This window comes from Hylobates moloch, unplaced genomic scaffold, assembly GCF_009828535.3.
Source record: "Hylobates moloch isolate HMO894 unplaced genomic scaffold, HMol_V3 SCAFFOLD_9, whole genome shotgun sequence".
NCBI classification, from domain to species: Eukaryota; Metazoa; Chordata; class Mammalia; order Primates; family Hylobatidae; genus Hylobates; species Hylobates moloch.
In genome coordinates, this window is record NW_026652284.1 from 24,972,507 (window position 1) to 24,997,234 (window position 24,728).

Genomic DNA, 24,728 nt, shown 5'->3' on the forward strand with positions numbered 1-24,728 from the left:
GAGTTGGGATTACAGGCGTGAGCCACCGCACCCAGCCCAGAGTTTCTTTTGGGGTAATGAAATGTTCTAGATTTAAATAAATAGTTGCACAACTTTGTGAATATACTAAAAACCACTGAATTTTACACTTTAAAAAGGTGAACTTTGTGGTACATGAATTATATCTTAATTTAAAAATCTGTCCCAGGGCTGGGTGCGGTGGCTCATGCCTGTAATCCCTGCACTTTGGGAGGCCAAGGTGTGTGGATCACGAGGTCAGGAGATCGAGACCATCCTGGCTAACATGGTGAAACCCCGTCTCTACTAAAAATACAAAAACAATTAGCCGGGCGTGGTGGCGGGCGCCTGTAGTCCCAGCTAGTTGGGAGGCTGAGACAGAAGAATGGCGTGAACCCGGGAGGCGGAGCTTACAGTTGAAAGGGTGACTCTGTGGGCTCAGACTCAGACCACGCCACACTGGTTGCAGTCAAGAGATCTTTATTGGAGGAGTCCGAGGGAGAGCCGAAGCGGAAGAAGAAAGAGAGCGAGGGCTCTGCAGCCTCCGTCTTTTATGCCTAGGGACGTTACGTGGGGGTCGCTTGTTGGCTGAGGGGCTGGGTCTAGGCTGAGGCGGGAAGGCGTGACCTCTGATTGGCTCCTTTTGGCGGGCCTGTGTTGGGGAGGAAGAAGAACCCGGAACCAGCGCCATTAGGGTGCTCTTGTTACCTAACATTCCTCCCTTTTTTGTTTTTTAAGAAGTGGGGAAGTGGGCGTCGCTGTTCGTCTGGCTACTTCCTGCTGAACGGGGGCATCGTGGGGAAGGGATATTGGAGGACTGTAGGGGCAGAGCAACAGCAGGAGGCCAAAGAAGACTGCGCTGAAGGCGAACACTTCCCAGGGTGTGAAGTCTAAAGATGTCCCTTGTAAGTAGAGGTCATCTATGGACGCGAGCCATCCGTATGGCAGGGAAGGATCTGCTATGAGCCACGTATCTTCTTGGAGGGCCTGGAGGAAATCTAAGAAATTACAGGTCCTGGAGGTGGAGGCCATGGGTAGGTGAGTCCTGGTCGTCTTCTTCGGTTGCCAGGAGTTGGTAGTGCCTGATGAGAAGCTGGTTAAAAGTCTGGTTAGATAAGGAGGAGATTCGTTGTTGCATGAACTTTATTAGGCAGGGGAGGAGAGTACAAAAGGCCGCTATTCCTAGGAGGGGTCCGAGAAATGGTAGGACCCACGCTAAAAGAGGCATTTTTAGAGTGTCCCAAAGTGAGAAGCCTGTATTCGTTTTGAGGAGTTTTTGTCTTATGTCATTAAGATTTTTTATGTTAGTCTCGACAACCTGGGACTCATTAATAAAGTAACAACAGCTTTCTTGGAGGAAAATGCATGTGCCTCCTTTTTCAGCTGTCAGGAGGTCTAGGGCTCTGCGGTTTTGGAGGACTACTCCGGCTAAAGAGGTGATTTGTTGTTGCAGGGCGGCTAGTGACTGCGCAGTTTGTTCAATAGTGGATTCTAGGTGTATCTTTAATTCATTAACCTGCGAGACTCCGTATCCGAGGGAGGTGGCCCCTAGAGCGGAGCCTAGAAGGGAGGTTGCAAGGGAGAGGCCAAGCATGGCAGGTATAAAGACAGCCCATCTTCTTCTTGGGGTCTGATTTATGGGAGGGTGGTTAAGGTTGAAGGCGATGGTCCCTTCGGAAAGGGAGAGGAGGGTAAGTTGTGGCAGGAGTGTGACGGGGAAGCAGGTGGTATTGATGGAGGAATTGATTGTTTTGTAAAGAGTGTGGTTACACCAGAAGAAGTATCCATTGGGGGCGGAAGAGTTAGGTTAGGAGGTGGAGGTATTGCAGAAGGAAAAAGATTCAGGGGAGTCTGTGTAGCAGGTAACGGCCTGGGACGTACTGAAGAGGGGAACACCGGATATTAAGGGGGTGTTGGGGGGTGGTGAATGATCAGAAGTGTTGGTAGTGTTTGGGAGGGCGACAGGAACAGCAATAAGCGGCGGTTTATTAAGGCTGGCACATAGGAAGCAGTTGGAGGGAGAGATATTAGAGGCGTTTTTTTGTTTTTTTTTGTTTTTTTTTTTTTTTGAGACGGAGTCTTTCTCTGTCCCCCAGGCTGGAGTGCAGTGGCGCGATCTCGGCTCACCGCAACCTCCACCTCCTGGGTTCACGCCATTCTCCTGCCTCAGCCTCCCGAGTAGCTGGGAATACAGGCGCCCGCCAACACGCCCGGCTAATTTTTTGTGTTTTTAGTAGAGACGGGGTTTCACCGTGTTAGCCAGGATGGTCTCGATCTCCTGACCTCGTGATCCGCCCGCCTCAGCCTCCCAAAGTGCTGGGATTACAGGCTTGAGCCACCGCGCCCGGCTAGAGGCGTTTAACAGTTGGATTCCTTCCTGTAGAAGTAAGAGCCAGGACTGCTGTACTGAGATGGAAACGGAGGCACGGCACCAATGAAAGGGTGACTCTGTGGGCTCAGACTCAGACCACGCCACACCGGTTGCAGTCAAGAGATCTTTATTGGAGGAGTCCGAGGGAGAGCCGAAGCGGAAGAAGAAAGAGAGCGAGGGCTCTGCAGCCTCCGTCTTTTATGCCTAGGGACGTTACGTGGGGGTCGCTGGTTGGCTGAGGGGCTGGGTCTAGGCTGAGGCGGGAAGGTGTGACCTCTGATTGGCTCCTTTTGGCGGGCCTGTGTTGGGGAGGAAGAAGAACCCGGAACCAGCGCCATTAGGGTGCTCTTGTTACCTAACAACAGTGAGCCGAGATCGTGCCACTGCACTCCAGCCTGGGCAACTGAGCAAGACTCTGTCTCAATTTAAAAAAAAAAAAAAAAAAAGTCCCAGAAGAAAAAGCCAAGTTCCACTGGAAATTTCTTGGTGACCTCCCCTTCCCATTGTCCCCTCCACTTGATCATATTCTTTTAACCTTTTCCAAATTTCAAAGCCCATCTCCAGGTCACAACTAGGTTAGCCACTCCCATTAACACATGTACAGAGCTTTGGATATGCTGTTTTACCAACCCTTTCCATGTATGTAGGTACATGTGTTCAGTTCTGATTTCATATCTACTTGATCCTACCTCTGGGTTTGCAGCTATCCTGGATTTCTCATCTCCTCAGAGAGCTACTGGATAATGGCATCTTTGTCCCATTATTCCTCCTTTCTTCCCACAGTGACTCCTGCAGGGTTTTGTATACTGGAAAGTGCTCAAAACTTGGATATATTTTTTATTTTTATTTTTGAGACAGGGTCTCGCTCTGTTACCCAAGCTGGAGTGCAGTGGCATGATGATAGCTCGCTGCAGCCTTGAACTGTGCTCAAGCAATCCTCTGGCCTCAGGTTTCTGAGTAGCTAGGACTATAGATGTGTGCCATTGTGCCTGGCTAATTTTTTGTTTTGTTTGTTTTTTGAGATGGAGTTTTGCTCTTGTTGCCCAGGCTGGAGTGCAATGGCATCATCTCAGCTCACCACAACCTCTGCCTCCCGGGTTCAAGCAATTCTCCTGCCTCAGCCTCCCAAGTAGCTAGGATTACAGGTGTGCGCCACCATGCCCAGCTAATTTTGTATTTTTAGTAGAGATGGAGTTTCTCCATGTTGGTCAGACTGGTCTCAAACTCCCGACCTCAGGTGATCTGCCCGCCTTGGCCTCTCAAAATGCTGGGATTACAGGTGTGAGCCACCGTGCCCAGCCGTGCCTGGTTAACTTTCTAAAAAATTTTTTTGGGCCAGGTGCGGTGGCTCACGCCTGTAATCCCAGCACTTTGGGAGGCCGAGGTGGGCAGATCACGAGGTCAGGAGATCAAGACCATCCTGGCTAACACAGTGAAACCCCATCTCTACTAAAAATACAAAAAATTAGCTGGGCGTGGTGGCGGGAGCCTATAGTCCCAGCTACTCAGGAGGCTGAGGCAGGAGAATGGCGTGAACCCAGGAGGCAGAGCTTGCAGTGAGCCGTGAATGCGGCCACTACACTCCAGCCTTGGTGACAGAGCGAGACTCCGTCTAAAAAAAAAATAAAAATTTCTGTAGAGACAGGGTCTCGCTATGTTGTCCAGGTTGGTCTTGAACTCCTGGCCTCAGGTGATTCTCCAGCCTCAGCCTCATAAAGTGTTGGGATTACAGGTGTGAGCCACTGTACCTGGCCAGAACTTGATTTAAAACTACACTTCCAAATGCCTGGTAACCAGGATTAGTTCCAAATCATGATGGAAATGGAAATACAGCTGGTCCTGGGATGAGGAAGGGCTGTCCAGAGATTGAGCTCACACAGATTCAAGGGACCTCAGCCTTATCTTTTCTATATTGCCAGATTATCCCCCAGAAAATGGAGGCCCAGCGCTTGCAAATATCGTCTCCTTCCAAGAATTTGAATGGTATGGAGAAAATCTGCAACCTAAAATTACCTAGTGAAGAGATCTCATCTTCCCTCTGTTATGCATAGTTACTTCCAAACGGCTCTTGGAATCCACAGGAGTAGGTGATGGAGGCCAAGATTGCCTTCTCACAACCAGCCAGGCACCCCAGCAAGGCCAAGGCCACTGTGGCTACTTCCAGAAAAAGCAAGGTACTCTTCCCTGCCTCCGTATCTCTGTCTCTCTCTCTCTGTCTCTCTGTCACACACACATACACACACACACACACACACGTCCAGATGTCCAGAGGCTTACATCAAAGCTTGCTCTTCTGACCAGCAGTGTCCCATTTCTGCTTCTTCCTAGAGAATATAGTAGCAGCAGCAGCAGGCATAAGAAGTGTGTGTCAGGCAGTTTCATACCTTAATCCTCACAGTAATACGTTATTACCTTTGTTTTGCAAATAAAAAGACTGAAGCTCAGAGCAGCTAAATAACCTAATAACCAAGGTTATACAACTACTCGTGTGCTGGTGCTGGGGAGTGGAACAGGGTCTGACTCCAAGCCCCATGATTTTCTTTTTTTTTTTTTGGAGACAGAGTCTTGCTCTGTCACCCAGGCTGAAGTGCAGTGACACGATCTCGGCTCACTGCAACTTCTGCCTCCTGGGTTCAAGCAATTCTCCTGCCTCAGCCTCCCGAGTAGCTGGGACTACAAGCACATACCATCACGCCCGGCTAATTTTTTGTATTTTAGTAGAGATGGGGTTTCACCGTGTTGCCCAGGCTGGTCTCGAACTCCTGAGCTCAGGCAACTCGCCTACCTTGGACTCCCAAAGTGCTAGCATTACAGGTGTGAGCCACCATGCCCAGCACAAGTCCCATGATTTTTTTTTTCTCTCTTTTTTTTTTTTTTCAGACGGAGTCTCGCTCTGTTGCCCAGGCTGGAGTTCAGTGGTGCCATCTCGGCTCACTGCAACCTCTGCCTCCTGGGTTTAAGTGATTCTCCTGTCTCAGCCTCCCGAGTAGCTGGGATTACAGGTGCGCGACACCACAACCAGCTAATTTTTTTTTTTTTTTTTCGTAGAGATGGGGTTTCACCATATTGATCAGGCTGGTCTCGAACTCCTGACGTCAGGTGATCCACCTGCCTCGGCCTCCCAAAGTGCTGGGATTACAGGCATGAGACCGCGCCCAGCCAGTCCCATGATTTTTAAACTACAATAGCTGTTTTCAAACTGTGTTCAGGTGGTTTCCCAGAAGCTGCCATGGGGCAGGAGCCGAGTGGTCAGTTTCCCGTTTCCGTATACTTTGGCCAAAACAGCCACACATATGTCAGTTTTGTATATTAGAGTTTCACCAGTTAAAAAATATCTACATTTGGCCAGGTGCTGTGGCTCACACCTGTAATCCCAACACTTTGGGGGGCTGAGGTGTGTGGATCACCTGAAGTCAGGAGTTCGAGACCAGCCTGGCCAACATGGTGAAACCCCATCTTTACTAAAAAATTCAAAAAATGGCGGCCGGGCGCATTGTCTCACACCTGCAATCCCAGCTACTTGGGAGGCTGAGGCAGGAGAATCACCTGAACCCAGGAGGTGGAGGTTGCAGTGAGCTGAGATTGTGCCATTGTGCTCCAGTCTGGGCAATGAGAGCAAAACTCCGTGTAAAAAAAATAATAATACAAAAAATTAGCTGAGTGTGATGGTGGGCGCCTGTAATCCCAGCTACTCAGGAGGCTGAGGCAGGAGAATCGCTTGAACCCGAGAGGCAGAGGTTGCAGTGAGCCGAGATTGCACCATTGCACTCCCGGCTGGGCAACAAGAGCAAGACTCTGCCTCAACAAAACAAAACAAACAAAAAGGCCCAAACTAACTACATTATGTTATGGTGCCCTGCTCCTATCTTAGACTTTCTAAGAATCAAGAAAGCCTTCTTCTGGCTGGGTGTGGTGGCTCACACCTGTAATCCCAGCACTTTGGGAGGCTGAGGCGGGCAGATCACTTGAGGTTAGGAGTTCAAGACCAGCGTGGCCAACATGGTGAAATCCCATCTCTACTAAAAATACAAAAATTAGCCAGGCATGGTGGCATGCACCTGTGGTGCCAGCTACTTAGGAAGCTGAGGCAGGAGAATCTCTTGAACCAGAAGGCAGAGGTTGCAGTGAGCTGAGATTGCACCACTGTACTCCAGCCTGGGCAACAGAGCAAGACTCTGTCTCCAAAAAATAAATAAAATTAAAATGAAAAGAAAGCCGCCTTGCTCTCCTCTCAATCTAATTCCACCCTAGTCTCTGGCAGAAAATAATTGTCTTAAATGAGAAAAGACTGTGAACTGGACCAATTTCCAGGCTCATTCACCAAGTTTAGTTTCTCTTAACCTGATTCCACTCTTATTTCCTTTAAATTCTTCACCCTGTTCACAGGGTCCACCTCATCCCTGCTGTGTGGGGACTGGAAAAGGCAGGTTTCTACAAGGAAGGTCCCCTCCTCTCAGAATCCCCTTAGTCCCACCTACCCACTGAGTCAGGAGCCAGGAATGTCTGTGGGGGCAGCAGACAGGTATGTCACCCTGGGGGTGTCAGAGGCTGATTCATCTCTCATCTCTACCCAATCTTCTCTTTACAGCTCTCTGGGAAATTTAACCCTTTGTCTAGAAATAAAAGAGTAAGGGCCGGGCGTGGGCTCACGCCTGTAATCCCAGCACTTTTGGAGGCCGAGGTGGGCAGATCACGAGGTCAGGAGATCGAGACTATCCTGGCCAACATGGTGAAACCCCGTCTCTACTAAAAATACAAAAAAATTAGCTGGGTGTGGTGGTGGGCGCCTGTAGTCTCAGCTACTCGGGAGGCTGAGGCAGGAGAATGGCGTGAACCCGGGAGGCGGAGCTTGCAGTGAGCCGAGATCTCGCCACTGCACTACTCCAGCCTGGGCGACAGAGCAAGACTCCATCTCGGACAAAAAAAAAAAAAAAAGAAATAAAAGAGTAAAATCCAGGACTCTAGGCTGGGCACAGTGGCTCACGCCTGTAATCCCAGCACTTTGGGAGGCCGAGGCAGGTGGATCACGAGGTCAGTTCAAGAACAACCTGGCCAAGATGGTGAAACCTGGTCTCTACTAAAAATATTTGCCAGGTGTGGTGGCAGGTGCCTGTAATCCCAGCTACTAGAGAGGCTGAGGCAGAGAATTGCTTGAATCCGGGAGGCAGAGGTTGCAGTGAGCTGAGATAGATAGCATCATAGCACTCTAGCCTGGGTGACACAGCACAACTTGGCCTAAAAAAAAAAAAAAAAATCCAGGACTCTGAAAAGCATCAAGTCTTGAAATCAGTGGGGCTAGATACAGCATTGAATACATATTATGGTATTAAAGAAATATTTGTTGAAAGAAGGAAGGCAGGCAGACATTCTCTCCCTTTTCTCCTCTAGAGTAAAGCTAATCTGAGATTTCCTTGTCTGACTGTAGAGAGGAATAACTTTTAGCTCAAAAAAATATTATGTGAAAGTTTCATCTCAAAAAAGATTATGTGACCAGGCGAGGTGGCTCACGCCTGTAATCCCAGCACTTCTTTGGGAGGCTGAGGCAGGCAGAAATCCTGGAGCCCAGGAATTGGAGACCAGCCTGGGCAACATAGCGAGACACCGTCTCTATTAAAAAGAAGAAACTATGTGACCTCTGAGATTACTGAGATTATATGATTTATGAGTTGAGGGAAATCTTAACCCATGTCCCAGTCTCCCTTTGCTGTTTCTGTGATTCCACAAAGCAATGTGGAGGCTCCAGGATTAAATATAGGAAGAACTTGGAGGTGACAATTCAGTGCAAAGGGAGGCACTAGGGGACATTCCTGGAAGCTACATTGACATGGCAAGCACACTGCATTAGACTTCACATTTGGCCGGGTGCTCGTGCCTATAATCCCAGCACTCTGGGAGGCTGAGGCAGGAGGATAGCTTGAGCTCAGAAGTTCGAGACCAGCCTGGGCAAGATGGCGAAACCTCACCTCTACAAAAAATACAAAAATTAGTCACGCATGGTGGCACAGGCCTATAGTCCCAGCTACACAGTAGGCTGAGGTGGGAGATGGCTTGAGCCTGGAAGGTGGAGGTTGCAGTGAGCTTGGGCAACAATGCAAGATCCTGTCTCAAAAAAGAAAAAAAATTCATGTTTATTTGGCATGGCTGTGAAGGGGCCTCTCATGTCCCTCCTCCACAACTGCTTCAGAGTTTTAGAATGAGGAGGAAAAAACAAACCTCGCTGTGCGTTCTCATCCAGAGCAATTTACCAATACTGTCTTTTTTACTGTCTTTTTTCACTGTCTTTTTTCCACCTCAGTTGGCCCCTAAATCCCCACCCCATCTCGTCACAGCCCGTCTTGGCCCATCTGGACACCTGGGCTTCTGGGGCTGCCTGGAATTAGCTCCCTGGCTGGAAAAGGTCACACTGGGCTCGAAATGACGCGCACAGGTTTCCCCATCTTTGGCAGGCCTGATGCCATGGAGGTATGTGCTGCAACTCCTTCTAAATGGGACAGGAAAAGAGTGAATGGCCCAGATCAGGCTGGGTATGTAAAGGCTCAAAAGCCAGAGAAAAGAGAAGAAAAGAGAGAGGAGGGGACTAGTGTTTTGCTAGAGAGTTTCCCCCTAGGATTCCGGGATAATTGGGCCTCTTCACTGCTTTCAAAATTGGCGAGGGCCTTAATAGTGCTTGGGTGGGTCTGAAACCACTCCCCTCCCCACTCAGGATTCTTGAGAAAGGGACAGGGAATTCCTCAAATCGGCCTTCCCTTTCTCTTTCCCACAGATCCTAATGGGACCATACTTCCTATATTCTCAGCCACCAGCAGGTGAGCATTTTGCTAATCCAGGCAGACTGGATGTGCTTCAGCTCTGTGGGCTTTAGGGCCTCACCCTCATGCCTAAGCCTCTTTGTCAGGCTGGAAACCTTTCCAATTACCTGTGGTCCCTGCTAAGTTCTTCCAATTCTACACTGTCTTCTAATTGTTGAGGTTCCCAATTCAGAGCCAAGAAATGCACATAACCTAATGTCAGTGGTTAGTAGGGATGACCAGGAAGGTCCCTTCTAAGACACTCAGAGAGGGCTTCCTCCCTCCCGAAGTTGTAGAGAATTGTCAAGGGAGGTCTGGAGATGAGAAGAGCAATTTCAGACGCTATCAGTGAGATGTAAAGTGGCACATTTTTTGGAAAGCATTTTGGCAACATGAATCCAGAACCTGGAATATGTCAGTTATTTCATTTCCAGGACTACCTCACAAGTTAAACATCAGAGACTCAGACGATGACTTGGGTACGAGGATATTAATCACACTATTTACAAAAGTAAAAGCTGGTGATGACTTGTAGGCTGGTAGTATGTATAGTAGGCTAACCACAGGAGTATGGATAGGTAAACAGTGTTATAGCCAAACCATGGACTATTACCATAGTGACATTAAAAAGGTTATTTACTTGATTGTTTGAGACGGGGTCTCACTCTGTTGCCCAAGCTAGAGTGCAGTGGCACGATCATAGTTCACTGCAGCCTCCACCTCCTGGCTCAAGTGATCCTCCCACTTCAGCCTCCCAGAGTGCCAGAATTACAGGAATTGTATCTATTTTTTATTACATGGAATGGTGTTAACTGAAAAAGGCAGGATACAACACAATTATAAAATATCCCACTTATATAAATGCAATATCCACCCCTAGGTATAAAAATAAGACTGAAAGAATACATAAAATATCTCCAGGTGTTTACAGAGATGAGAAAAAAAAAGAATACACAAAATATACATTTGAATATAGAATTTATTTTTCTTTTAAACAGATGACCCCATAGAAAGTTTCTGTTATGGGATTCTGGGTGACTCATTTTCTCTTTTCATTTTCGTTTTTTTTTTCTGAAGTGGACTTTCCATCTTGTTACCCAGGCTGGAGTGCAATGGCGCGATCTCCGCTCACTGAAACTTCTGCCTCCCGGGTTCAAGCTATTCTCCTGCCTCAGTCTCCCAAGTAGCTGGAATTACAGGCGCATGCCACCATGCCCTGCTCATGTTTTTGTATTTTTAGCAGAGACGAGTTTTTGCCATGTTAGTCAGGCTGGTCTTACCCTCCTAACCTCAGGTGATCTGCCTGCCTTGGCCTCCCAAAGTGCTGGGATTACAGGCGTGAGCCACCGTGCTTGGCCTTTTCTTTCATTTTCTAAGTTTTTTACTTTCCTATATTTATTAGGAAATTTTAAAATAATCTTAAGGATGACTGCCATATGCCAGCCATAATGGAGGATGGTCTTTCTTCTACCCTAGACATTTCCCACTGAACAGGCCTCACTTGGATCTCAGACACCTTCCTTTCTGCACTGTGCAGATCCCCTCAGTATATGCAGACAACAGAAAATCATTTTGCTGCCAGTGGAAGGTAGACAGAAGCTACATTTATTGGGGAAGAAAATACCCTTACTGTCAAACCATGGCCTGAAAATAAAGGCCTCGGATTATTCCCACCCATCTCCACTCCATGGCAGCAGAGAATGCTGAAGGTGCTTGCATACGAGGCCATAAAGTTGTAAAGGATGGCTTCCAGCCCCCATTTGGTTTGTTTTGGTGAGAGCTGGGGCCTCTGTGATGGGCATCAAAACCCACGACCACAGCCGTTGGTACTTTCACCCACCTAACGCCCTGATAAAGGATTTGTCCAGTAGCCTGGGTGTCAGGATTCCTGGGCTCTAGGCCCCACAGGTGATTCACAGCTAGCCCCAGGCTGTGCCTCACAGCCTCAGTTTTCCTGGCTTGCTCTATTGGTTCTTCCTACCTACTCTGTGGGGGTGTTAATAGGGGTGAGGTGCTTTGAACTTCTCAGATGAAAGAGGCTGGGAAGCAGCACCCAGTTATTATCCCCTTTACAGCCAGGCGTGGGAGCTGAGGTTGCTTTCATACTGTTCCAGCCACAGTAGCCTCCTCATAGCCCCTCATTTGTCTGCCTTTGGCTCTGGCTGCCACAACCAGAAAGCAAAGCAGTCAGTCCTATTTCAATGCTGTTTCAGAACAGATGTCCCTAAGTGAATTTGCCAACTGCCCAAACCACTGGTGAACTATCTATGATTCAGTAATACTTTACAGGTGCCTAATTTCTTTCTCTTGATTGGCTGCAAAACCTGTGGGACAAGGGCTCTGACTTCTCACCAATAAATATACCAAAGGAGGGATACTCACAATTTAGTCAGCAAAATGGGTTATGAGAGAGCCAGGCTGACCAAAGTTCAAACTTCTCATCTTTCTGCTTCCTCACTGTAACATGGCTAATGGCTTATTAATTCTCCCCATCTTGTCTATCTCTAATGAGGATTGTGTGTGTGGAAACACTCTACAATACCAAGCACTTCATATGTGTTAAAAAGTCCAAATGTGGCCGGGTGCAGAGGCTCACGCCTGTAATCCCAGCACTTTGGGAGGCCAAGGCGGGTAAATCATGAGGTCAGTAGTTCAAGACCAGCCTGAACAACATGGTGAAATGCCGTCTCTACTAAAAATACAAAAATTAGCCAGGCATGTGGTGGGCGCCTGTAATCCCAGCTACTCGGGAGGCTGAAGTAGAGAATTGCTTGAACCTGGGAGGTGGAGGTTGCAGTGAGCCGAGATTGCGCCACTCGACTCCAGCCTGGGCGACAGAGACTTTGTCTCCAAAAAAGAAAAAAAGTCCAAATATATGCAAATAAAACTTGGCACAACAGTCTTGCCCAGACCATCAGTCCTGCCCCTTCTGCCACCAGGTTACAACTGCAAAAAATTAGGCTGGGGTGCCACCTACTGGTTGAAAAATATATGAACTGCATCCAGCCAGTTGTAAGAGCAAAGAAAAAGCTTCAAGCCCTCTTAATTTCTGCCACACTCTCATAGGAACTGCCATATTATATAATTAATATTTTTCTTTCTTTACACAACTTATTATTATTTTTTGAGACAGAGTCTCGCTCTGTCGCCCAAGTTGGAATGTAGTGGCACAATCTTGGCTCACTGCAACCTCCGCCTCCCGGGTTCAAGCAATTCTTCTGCCTCAGCCTCCCCAATAGCTGGGATTATAGGCGTGCAACACCACGCCCAGCTAATTTTTATGTTTTTAGTAGAGAGGGGTTTCACCATGTTGGACAGGCTGGTCTCGAACTCCTGACCTCAGGTGATCTGCCCGCCTCAGCCTCCCAAAGCGCTGGGCTTACAGGCATGAGTCAACACGCCCAGCCTTGTACTTCATTTTTGAAATACACCTTTTTTTTTTTGAGACAAAAGTCTCGCTCTGTCCCCAGGCTGGAGTGCAGTGGCGCAATCTCAGCTCACCGTAACCTCCAACTCCTGGGTTCAAACGATTCTCCTGCCTCAGCCTCCCAAATAGCTGGAACTACAGGCGTATGCCACCATGCCCAGCTAATTTAAAAATTTTTTTGGTAGAGATGGGGTTTCACCATGTTGGCCAGGATGGTCTCGATCTCTTGACCTTGGGATCTGCCTGCCTTGGCCTCCCAAAGTGCTGGGATTACAGGCATGAGCCACCGCGCCCGGCCTTGAAGTAAACTTTTAACCACTACTGTAAATGGAAAACTAGTTAACACTTGTCGACAATAGAATAAAACCATAAAACAAATACAATGAATATAAAACATTAATTAAGGTCTAGCTAGGAAGTGCTGCCTGTGAAAGCTGAAGCTTGAGGCTCTGTTAAAACTGAAAATTGTGGGACACGGTGGCTCACACCTGTAGTCCCAGTTACTCAGGCATCTGAGGCGGAAAGATTGCTTGAGCCCAGGAGTTTGAGTCCAGCCTGGGCCGTACAGCGAAACCTCATCTTTTAAAAAACAAACCTCAGAACCAGAAACTGAAGATTAATAAAAACACATGACTAGAGACTGAATGTAAATCCTATGTGACTGAATGTGAATTACATGCTTTGGGGAAATACTGATTTCCAAGGCAAGGTGACACTCCCTCATTCTTCCCCAAACCCCTGGGCCCAGAAGACTGAAGAAAAGTTTGGAAGTCACAAAAAGTAGAAAACAAACTCTTGTATTGTAGCACATTCCATCACAGCCTGACTAGGACCAGTGCTCGACTTTCCGGTGGCAGGTCCCAGAGCTCACGGACACCACTGACAGTATGGGGGCTGTTCTGCTTGGTGCCACGTCTGGCTTTTTGGCCAGAAGTCCTTTGCAGAGCTGAATATCCCCTTGCCAGCCCGCCAGCTCTGGCTGGGAGGACTTGCTCTGGGGTCTGCAGCCTGCATCAGGAGCCTCCACTTTCCCCAGTGCTCGGTTATGCATCCTGCTCTCCAGGGTCCACCTTGTTGCTACAGCTGCATAGCTTCCTGCTCCACTGACTGGTTTGAGGGTGCCAGGTACTTCTCCTGGATGCCCAGTGTGCTGAGGAAGGGTGCGTCAAGGCTGATAGCATAGGCAGAGGATGGGGAGCTGGTCTGGGCAGGATCTGACTTCCACTGATGCCTACACTCCAACCATGTCCATCCCTCTCTTCCTCATAATTATAGGGACCAATCCGGTATGAGAAGCCTCCAAAAACCTCCAGACTCAAATGCTCCTCTATCTGCCTCTTCCACACACTGCTGCAGATCAAAGGTCTGGAGAGTGCTAACCTTGCAATTTTGCGTTATGGCACATGCTCTGGAGCCAGACCAAGGGAGTTCAAATCCTGATGATGTCTGGGTCTGGGGTCTGACGAGATGGAGGTTAGCCATGGCTAGGTTGGCTATGTTAGGACACCATGGCTGTTGTACTACCAAATGCTCCAAAGTAAGAAACTGAGATTCTACACCCAGCAAAACCATCCCAGGAGAGGGACCTTGGGCCTGTTGCTTCAATTATAAAAGGGGTTGAAATGAGGATTAAATGACCCTGCAAGTAAAGTACTCAGCCCACCAAATGATGTTCGAGTTACAGACCTTTCTTTTTCTTTTTTTGAGACGGAGTCTCACTCTGTCACCAAGCTGGAGTGCAGTGGCACGATCTCGGCTCACCACAACCTCCAACTCCCTGGTTCAAGCAATTCTTCTGCCTCAGCCTCCAGAGTAGCTGGGACTATGGGCACATGCCACCACACCCAGCTAATTTTTCTATTTTTAGTAGAGACGGGGTTTCACCATGTTGACAGAGATGGTCTCGATCTCCTGACCTCATGATCTGTCCGCCTCGGCCTCCCAAAGTGCTGGGATTACAGGCATAAGCCACCACGCCTGGCCAAAAATAAATGTTTATACTTTAAAAAAAAAAAAAAAAAAGAGAGAGAGAGAGAGATGGGGTCTCACTATGTTGCCCAGTATGGTCTCAAACTCCTGGCCTTGAGCAATCCTCCCACCTTTTAACTCCCAAAGTGTTGGAATTACAGGCATGAAGCCATTACACTTGGCCCATGCCATCTTATTTGCAACCCTCGAAACCTGTCTCAACTTTGAACCCCTATGCCTTTGCATATACTGTTCTCTTTAACTTGAATTCCCTTTTCTTCTTCATTAGACTGGCTAACTCTCACCTTGAAATGATGCAACTTACGTGCCATGCCTCCATAAAGCTTTCCTTACTCACCTACCCTTCAGCAAAGCTGACCACTCCCTTATTTGTATCAGTCCCTACTCTCTTACAGAGAGCTGCTGAATCTTAAGGGGCTTAGGGTCAGGGCAGAATCTAAAATCAGCACAAATGTTTATGGTTAAAAATACTCTTGAAAATTCCTCAGGCCGGGCGCGGTGGCTCACGCTTGTAATCCCAGCACTTTGGGAGGCCGAGGCGGGCGGATCACGAGGTCAGGAGATCGAGACCAGGGTGAAACCCCGTCTCTACTAAAAATACAAAAAATTAGCCGGGCGTGGTGGCGGGCGCCTGTAGTCCCAGCTACTCGGAGAGGCTGAGGCAGGAGAATGGCGTGAACCCGGGAGGCGGAGCTTGCAGTGAGCCGAGATTGCGCCACTGCACTCCAGCCTGGGCGACCGAGCAAGACTCCGTCTCAAAAAAAAAAAAAAAAAAAAAAAAAAGAAAATTCCTCAAATTATTTGTTACATGCAGCATTCATGGTTTGTGAATAGAATCCTTTATATATACGAATACATAAAGTAACGTACAGATGCTCCTTATGATGGGGTTACATCCTGATAAACCCATCCTAAATCAAAAATATCTTAAGTCGAAAATGCATTTAACACACATAACCTACCACACATCATAGCTTAGTCTCGCCTACCTTAAATATTCTTAGAACACTTACGTTAGCCTGCATTTGGGCAAAATTATCTAACACAAAGCCTATTTTACAATAAAGTATTGAATATCTCATGTAATTTATTGAATACTGTACTAAAAGTGAAAGAATGATTGATAGCTACCCAAAGTATGATTTCTACTGAATGCATACAGCTTTCACACCATCATAAAGTGGAACCATCGTAAGTTGGGAACCATCTGTACGGTGTACAAAATACTACATTATTTAAATTGCTCCTCCCAGCCTAGGCTGCATGGTGAAACCCCATCTCTACAAAAATTAGCTGGCCACAGTGGCACATGTCCATAGTCCTAGCTATTCAGGAGGCTAAGGTGGGAGGATCACTTGAGCCCAGGGAGGTCAAGGCTGCAGTGAGCTGTGACTGTGCCACTGCACTCCAGCCTGGGCAACAGAGTGAGACTCTGTCTCAAAAAATAAACATAAACTACCCCTCCCAGCTGGGAACGATGGCTCATGCCTGTGATCCTAGCACTTTGGGAGGCTAAGGTAGGAGGGTAACGAGCCCAGGAGTTCAAGGTCACAGTGAGCTATGACTGCATCACTGCACTCCAGCCTGGGCAAAGGAGCAAGACCCTGCCTCTAAGAAATAAACATAAAAATTGCAGGCCGGGCGCAGTGGCTCACGCCTATAATCCCAGCACTTTGGGAGGCCAAAGCGGGTGGATCACCTGAGTTCAAGAGCTCGAAACCAGCCTGGCCAACATGGTAAAATGCCGTCTCTACTAAAAATACAAAAAATTAGCTGAGCGTGGTGGCGGGCGCCTATTATCCCACTTACTCGGGAGGCTGAGGCAGGAGAATTGCTTGAACATGGGAGATGGAGGTTGCAGTGAGCTGAGATTGCACCTTTACACTCCAGCCGGGGCAACAAGATCGACAGTCCATCTCAAAAAAAAAAAAAAAAAAGGGCTAGGTGTGGTGGCGCATGCCTATAATCCCAGCTACTCAGGAGGCTGAGGGAGGAGAATCACTTGAACCCTGGAGGTGGTGACTGCAGTGAGCCGAGACCGCGAAATTGCACTCCAGCCTGGGCAACAAGAGCGAAAGTCCATCTTAAATTAAAAAAAAAAAATTGCTCCTCCCCGCTTTTGCTGAGCACATGCAGTCCAATTGGCCTACATTAACTGCAGGTGTGACGCAGCTCCTTAGTACCTTCATCAGGGACTGCACACTCTACTGCCATCATTTATAAGTCATTCCTCCAACCCCCAACCCATGAGCTTTGTTTCCCACATATGGCTCGAGAAAGATCAGTAAGTGCTGGCTGGAATTATTTTCCTCTATACCCTAAGACTCTGAGTCCCCCTTGTCTCCAGCATGCTGCACAGATGCTGAATCTGTGAGAGCATCAGCCTAGAGGGCCTGGACTTTCCTGTCCTGCTTCACGCATGGCCTGTGACCTGATGGACACCTACCCATGACCTTGGCTCCAGCCTCACTAGTCACTAACCAAGCACCAAAGTCTGGCTGCCTCTTGGACAGCTCTGGATGTCCCATGGACCCCTGAACACAGCACATCTGCCAGCTCTTGTCCCTTTCATCCATGTGACAAACCTCCTCCCTCCTCCTTTTCCTGCCTCAGTGATTAGTACAACCACCCACCCACTGTCTAAGCCAGAGATCTGGGAAGCTAAATTCTGCTCCAGCTCCATCTACCCCATTCAGTCACTGACTCTTACAGTCTATCTCCTTAGTATTTTTCCATTCCACACCTTTCTTTCTATTCTCACTACAAATCTTTCAACCCTTCTCACCTAGCAAGACTGTGAAACTCTTTTGCCCCCAATCACATCCCTTAAATGCATTTTCCACAATTGCAGGGGCTTTTCTAAAATGTACATCTGATCATGTCACACCCTGTTCAACGGTACTGCTTAAATACTGGTTCCCACTGCCACCCATGAACTGAAGTACACATTCCTTAGTAGGGCACTCAGGCCCCTCCCTCAGCAGCCCTGCCTGTACCCCTGCAACGCCCTTTCCTCTTCACATGCGACACACCAGGCAACTGGACTCCTGCATCTCTCCCGAATGACTAATGCCCTCTCATTTCTGGGCCTCTGTATTTGTTACTCCTATTGATCAATATCCTCCCTTGTCCTCAGTACAACCAACTCTGAAGCCAAGGGACCACCTTTGCACATGAGAGACAGTCATCAGGAAGCCCAACTGATCAATATGAAATCAGTCATCCACGGCCGGGCGCAGTGGCTCATGCCTGTAATCCCAGCACTTTGGGAGGCTGAGGCAGGTGGATCACCTGAGGTCAAGAGTTCCAGACCAGCCTGGCCAACATGGTGAAACCCCGTCTCTACTAAAAATACAAAAATTAGCTGCACACAGTGGCGCACACCTGTAATCCCAGCTACTTGGGAGGCTGAGGCAGGATAATTGATTGAATATGGGAGGCAAAGGTTACAGTGAGCCAAGATTGCACCATTGTGCAATCCAGCCTGGGCAACAAGAGCGAAACTCCCCTTTCAAAAAAAAAAAAGAAAAAAGAAATTGGGCGGATCACGAGGTCAGGAGATCAAGACCATCCTGGCCAACACGGTGAAACCCCGTCTCTACTAAAAATACAAAAAATTAGCCGGGCATGGTGGTGGGTGCCTGTAGTCCCAGCTACTCGGGAGGCTGAGGCAGGAGAATGGCGTGAACCCGGGAGGCGGAGCTTGCAGTGAGCTGAGATTGTGCCACTGCACTCCAGCCTGGGCGACAGAGCGAGACTCCGTCTCAAAAAAAAAAAAAAAAAAAAAAAAAATTGGTCATTCACAAGGTTGATGACTGCACCTCCCGTGGCCATTCCTGAGTCCCATGTCTCACCCTCTCTGCTATGGCCAGGAAGTTGGCAAGGATACGAAGAAAAATGGAAGTCGGCCCCCATTGCGGCAGACATCATGGCCTCCAGGCTTCGCTGCTCTTGGGCTCCGAAACAGTATCCATTGGCTTTATCCACAGCCTGCAGGACTCGCTGGATGCTCTCCTTGTCCTGAGCAGGGAGGAGAGAAACAGTTCTGTGAGTGAAACAGAAGTATGTAAAACTGCTTGCAATCTCTAAATACACCTTCCTCCATCTTGCCACTGTACGTGTAGCTTTCTTGGCCTGGAGTAGTTCTACATGTCCCCAAAGGCTGGATAAATCTCATGTTTCCTGACCACCAACTCACTCAGATTAGAACAGATAAGCTCCCCTATGCACATCCACAGTCTCCTGGGTTTACACCTATTGTACATGGTATCCCTGCCATGTAATAAAGGCCTATTAACTCACCTGCCTCCCCTACTCAACTAAGCACCCCTTAGGGCCAGGTCATCCGTCGCAGTATTCCCAGTGCCTGGCACAGTACTTCTCTTAAGTAGACATCCAATAAATATGCATGTTTTAAATCTATAACTGGGCCAGGCGCGGTGGTTCACGCCTGTAAAGCCCAGCACTTTGGGAGGCCAAGGCAGGTAGATCACTTGAGGTCAGGAGTTCGAGACCAGCCTGGCCAACATGGTGAAACCCCGTCTCTACTAAAAATACAAAAATTAGCTGGGCATGGTGACGGATGTCTGTAATCCCAGTTACTTGGGAGGCTGAGGCAGGAGAATCGGTTGAACCCAGGAGGCAGAGGTTGCAGTGAGCCAAGATCACGCACTGCACTCCAGCCTGGGTGACAGAGTGAGACTCCGTCACAAAAAACAAAACAAAACAAAATTATAATTGTTTCCTCGTCCACATACAGTGATAAGAACAGTCTATATATCACATGGTGGGAAGGACAAAGCAAAATTATATATGTGTAGTCCTTAGCACAGTGCCCAGCACAGAAAGCCATAAATAAGAGGTAATTGTTATGACTGATATTATAGAGTTCATCTCCTCATATCAGAAAAGTGTGGCATTAGAAGGGAGGAGACAAGTTAGCTCAAGTCCACCCACTGCAGAAAGGAATCTAACATGCACCTGCGTCTCCCAAGTTATCTCTGCAGGGTAAAGGCGAGAGACACAGGAGTTGGGCAAAGTCAACAGACAGTTGCCCAGTTGAATGGGCTTAAGAGACTTGTCCCTGGTCCTGGTGAACTTTCTTGCTGATGACTTTCTGAATTCACCCATTTTCACACTGAGGACAGAACATGTGAAGAGAGGATCCAGCAACACAGAATAGACAGGGCAAAAGTTTGGTCCACTCTCTTTACTGGAATTCTGCCCCTACAGCAGCCCCTGGTCCTGAAACTAAGGTTACTCTCAGTGATAGTCAACCCAGGGCAAAGACCATTCTTTTTTTTTTTTTTTTTTTTGAGATGGAGTCTTGCTCTGTCGCCCAGGCTGGAGAGCAGTGGCACGGTCTCGGCTCACTGCAAGCTCTGCCTCATGGGTTCACACCATTCTCTTGCCTCAGCCTCCTGAGTAGCTGGGACTACAGGCACCCACTACCACACCTGGCTAATTTTTTGTATTTTTAGTAGAGACGGGGATTCACCGTGGTCTCGATCTCCTGACCTCGTGATCCGCCCGCCTCGGCCTCCCAAAGTGCTGGGATTACAGGCTTGAGCCACTGCACCCAGCCGGCAAAGACCATTCTTTAAGCCCTCAAAGCTTCCTAGGCTTTTGGCTTGGTGAATCCCATGCACTGTCAGAGTCCTGTCTTAGCCCCTAGTACCTGGATGTTCAGAGGGATAAAGGAGACCAGGCTATAGTCTTCGATGAGCTGCACTAGCTTCTCATTGAGCTGGCGGTAGTGACGGAAGAAAGGGTCAGAAGCCAGGTGGTCAAGCAGGTAGGAGAGGTCCAGAACCTCTGTGTAGTAGTCCAGGTTGAAGGCTAAAGAGAGAAACCCGTGTTCAGGAGCAACCAGTATCAGGCTAAAGACGTGAGGGCGAGGTTCGTTTTTCTTTTTTTCCTTTGTGCACTCATGCACTCAAATATTTCTTGACACAGTAGAATGAAGTTACTAAGAAAAAAAGCATTTGGTTTTACCTGCTGGCTCTGCTACTTACTAGCTATATAGGCAGGTACCTACTTCATAGAACTGTTATGAAGATTAAACGCTATAAACCCCAGTGTCTGGTACAGAGAAGTGCTTGATCAATAATTGCAAACAGGCTGGGCACGGTGGCTCATGCCTGTAATCCCAGCACTTTGGGAAGCCGAGGTGGGTGATTACCTGAGGTCAGGAGTTCAAGACCAGCCAACATGGTGAAACTCCATCTCTACTAAAAATACAAAATTAGGCCAGGCACGGTGGCTCATGCCTGTGATCTCAGCACTTTGGGAGGCAGAGGCGGGCGGATCACAAGGTCAGAAGATCGAGACCATCCTGGCTAACACAGTGAAACCTTGTCTCTACTAAAAATACAAAAAATTAGCCAGGCGTGGTGGCGGGTGGGAGGCTGAGGCAGGAGAATGGCGTGAACCCGGGAGGCGGAGCTTGCAGTGAGCCGAGATGGTGCCACTGCACTCCAGCCTGGGCGACAGAGTGACAGATCTCAAAAAAAAGAAAAAAAAAATACAAAATTAGCCAGACATGGTGGCACATGCCTGTAATCCCAGCTACTCGGGAGGCTGAGGCAGGAGAATCGCTTGAATCCGGGAGGCGGAGGATGCAGTGAGCCGAGATTGCACCATTGCACTCCAGCCTGGGCAACAAGAGTGAAACTCTGTCTCAAAAAAAAAAGTTGCAAATAATGACATCAAGTATGTACCAAGAACTGTGCATGGTCGTCCTCACCTCACAGAGCTCATAGTCAGGTCATACCCTCAGGACCTGGCATATACACTGCAAAGACTCTGTAAATGGTTAAACTGAATAAATGCTACATTCTAGCAGGGTAGCCTCCTGGGTAAATCACTTTCCTTTTCTGAGCCAGTTATTTCTTAATGTAAAATAAGGACTAGATGATGCTGAGGTCCCTGATTCAGTTTTATAAATCATTTCTCACTAAAAGAAGTAAGTTGGACTTCCCCCTAGTGGCCTGTTTCTGCTCAGAAAACTTAAGTATCTGGGCTCCTTGGCAGCTCTATCCTAAAGTGAGCTGAGGACTCTACATCACTCTATGTCCAGACTAGAAGCTAGCTGGCCTCCCTGGACAAGGTCCCAACACCTCCCTTTCCCAACAACCTCCCTATTGCTCATGTGCTGGTCACTTTATCTGTCTTCTCTAGGTTCCTTTGTGGCTAGAGATGCTATTTAGGGAACAATGTCCCCAGTTCAGCAGAGTACTAATTTTTTTTTTTTTTTTGAGACAAGAGTCTTGCTCTGTTGCCCAGGCTGGAGTGTAGTGGCACGATCTTGGCTCACTGCAAGCTCCCCGTCCTGGGTTCACGCCATTCTCTTGCCTCAGCCTCCTGAGTAGCTGGGACTACAGGTGCCCACCACCACGCCCAGCTAATTTTTCGTATTTTTAGTAGAGACGGGGTTTCACCGTGTTAGCCAGGATGTTCTCAATCTCCTGACCTCGTGATCCACCCGCCTCGGCCTCCCAAAGTGCTGGGATTACAGGCATGAGCCACTGTGCCTGGCCTAATTTTTTTTTTTTTTTTTTTTTGAGACGGAGTTTCACTCTTACTGCCCAGGCTCCAGTGCAATGGCGAGATCTCGGCTCACTACAACCTCCGCCTCCCAGGTTCAAGCAATTCTCCTGCCTCAGCCTCCCGAGAAGCTGGGATTACAGGCATGCGCCACCATGCCTGGCTAATGTTTTATTTTTAGTAGAGATGTGGTTTCTCCATGTTGGTCAAGCTGGTCTCAAACTCCTGACCTCAGGTGATCCGCCCACCTCGGCCTCCCAAAGTGCTGGGATTACAGGCGCGAGCCACCACGCCTGGCCAAGAGTACTAATTTATCAAGAAAAAAAAGCTAGCCACCGGGACTCTAGCCAACTCCCCTGCCTCATACCAGCCTGCTTCTACCTCAATCTTCCCTATTTTGTCCCTGGCCTCCCACCCCTTCTCTGTCTCTCTGCCAGGTGAGAATATAGCCTCCTTCTGTGAGGACAGAAGGTGGCTTTCTAGGAGCCAGGAAGCAGACTCTCACCAGACACCAGATCTGCTTGTGTCTTGATCTTGGACTTACCAGCCTCCAGAACTGTGAGAAATAAATATTTATTGGCTAAGCCATCTGGTCTGTGGTATTTTTGTGATGGCAGCACAAACTGACTAAGACAAGGCCTTTATCCCTACTAGTGCCTCTGCACAGAACAGTCCTCCCTTGGCTGGCTCCTTCTCACCATTCGTCTCAGCTCAGATGCCACTGCCTCAGAGCAGAAGTGAGAAACTGAGGTCCAGAGAGATGAACTGACTTACCCAGATCACACGATGATTCAGTGGCAGAGCCAGAATTTAAACTCATGCCTGTTTTACTCCAAAGCTCACTCACCTGACTCCCAAATATTCACTGTTGTATCACTTTAATTTCTTTGTAACACCTAACACCATCTGTAGCTCTCTCGTCTCCAAAATCTACAACAGTATCTAGCACAGAGTGGCACAAAATAAATGGGCAGGAGTTAGAACCTGCCTGTGGCTACTATCACCAGACCACGCAAGGCACCAGAGGCAGCTACATTCAGCTGAGATGTCTGCTTCATTCTAGCCCAGCTGCTGCCCTGCTCTTCGCCTGGAACAGGAGCTCTTACCCAGCTTCCCATAATGCTCAATGAGGTCCATCTTGGAAAGGAGGTTGATGTGGGGCAGTTCCACGTGCAGCATGGTGGCCAGGGAGGTACACAGTACTGAAATGAACTTGGCAGGGTCTGTGCAGTAGTGAGAATCCACGAGGTGGACGGCAGTCAGCTGGGAGGGAAGAGACAGGGTGAGTGGCTTGGAGAAACAGGGATCAGCATTCCCTCATGAGAATGAGGGCTTGAGGACAGAGGGAAAGCTTTCCCCATTAGTCTCCTGCCTCTGTTTCTTTCTAATAACCACCCTGGTTTCCTTCTCCCAGGAAATAGGAGTCATTTTTTTTTTCTTACAAGATGTCTTGCACTGAGCCTCCCAGTGGATAAGAGGTTTAAATGCCATGGCATCTGACTCCACTCTTTCATTTACTTTTGCCCACCAATTTACAAGAATCTCCATGCCACTTTCGACATTAACCCCTTCCATACTTCCAAAATCGCCAAGTTGGCTACTAACACATCCATTTTACACGTGAGGAAACTGAGGTTCAGAGTGATGAACTGACTTATCAACACCACACAGCCAGTCAGTAGCAGAGCCAGATTTTGAACTCATGCCTGTCTTACTCCAAAGCGACTCAGCCCCTACCTCCCTGTGTGACATGGGGGCGTGGCGTCTGTCCTCCCTGTCTCAGTTACTCCATCCGCAAAATGGGCCTCCCCGACCTGAGACGCACCCTGAGGTCCCACTGCGCCATTTGGGAGAAGATGCTGCGCAGGGCGCCGTGATGCGTGCAGAGCTCCACCTGGCCTGGGCAGTCGAAGAGGAAGTAGTGGCCGCGGAGGGGGTCGAGCTTGGCACGCAGCCAGTCCAGGTTGGCTTCCAGGTACTCCATGCAGTAGAGCAGGCCGCCGTTGGGCCCCAGGCGCAGCGCGTCCATCACGTCGCCCAGCCCCACCAGCTCGCCCACGTCCACGGCACACTCGTACGGCAGCCCCTCGTTGGCCGGGTCCAGGTTCACCACGGCCACGCGCCGGCCCAGCGCGCGCAGGAACTCACTCATGCCCAGGCAGTACGTGGTCTTCCCTGAGCCCGGCGGGCCGATCACCGCCTGCCCAAAGGCCGTGGTCGGAGCGGCCCCTGCCATGGGCGGCCCGCAGCCCGGAGCAAGTCAACTCACAGGGAAAACGGGGCGGGCAGCCGCGCCGGAGACGAGACTTGAGGGCGAGGGACCCGGTACGTATACCTCGTTGGCGGCCGGCGTCACTCGCCTCAGGCGCAACAGCTGGGACCGCGTCGCGCAAGAGGAGCTAACGGGCCTGTACTAACTAGACTAACTCGACTTCCGGAGGGCGTCGGAAACGGCGAGCCAAGGAGAGGAAGTCCCGCCCCCACGGCGGGGACGTAGCTAGACGCCGAGGGGCGGGCGGCGCAGCCGCATTTCTCTCTCAGGTAGTGGGTCGAATGTGGGGTCTTTGCGGGAAAATCGCTCTGGGAATTTCCTTAACCTCCCTTCAGACTC

At 48.9% G+C, this 24,728-nt stretch overlaps 1 protein-coding gene across 4 annotated transcripts; it reads right to left on the minus strand.

Moving 5' to 3' along the window:
- Positions 1-472: 472 nt before the first annotated feature.
- On the minus strand, positions 473-24,668 carry GPN2 (GPN-loop GTPase 2). Of its 4 annotated transcripts, none has more exons than XM_058444015.1 (5): positions 23,943-24,668; positions 23,224-23,380; positions 20,250-20,410; positions 18,462-18,592; positions 473-1,090 (listed from the first exon to the last, which is right to left on the minus strand). In XM_058444015.1, the coding sequence occupies exons 1-5, from the start codon at positions 24,351-24,353 to the stop codon at positions 706-708; spliced, it is 1,245 nt and encodes a 414-aa protein (XP_058299998.1). In that variant the 5' UTR covers positions 24,354-24,668; the 3' UTR covers positions 473-705. The 4 variants fall into 4 exon arrangements, with proteins under 4 accessions (XP_058299998.1, XP_058300000.1, XP_058299999.1 ...); XM_058444017.1 differs by having other exon boundaries at positions 593-649; positions 18,427-18,592; XM_058444016.1 differs by lacking the exon at positions 473-1,090 and adding an exon at positions 2,395-2,667 and having other exon boundaries at positions 18,427-18,592.
- Between the last annotated feature and the right edge of the window lie 60 nt (positions 24,669-24,728).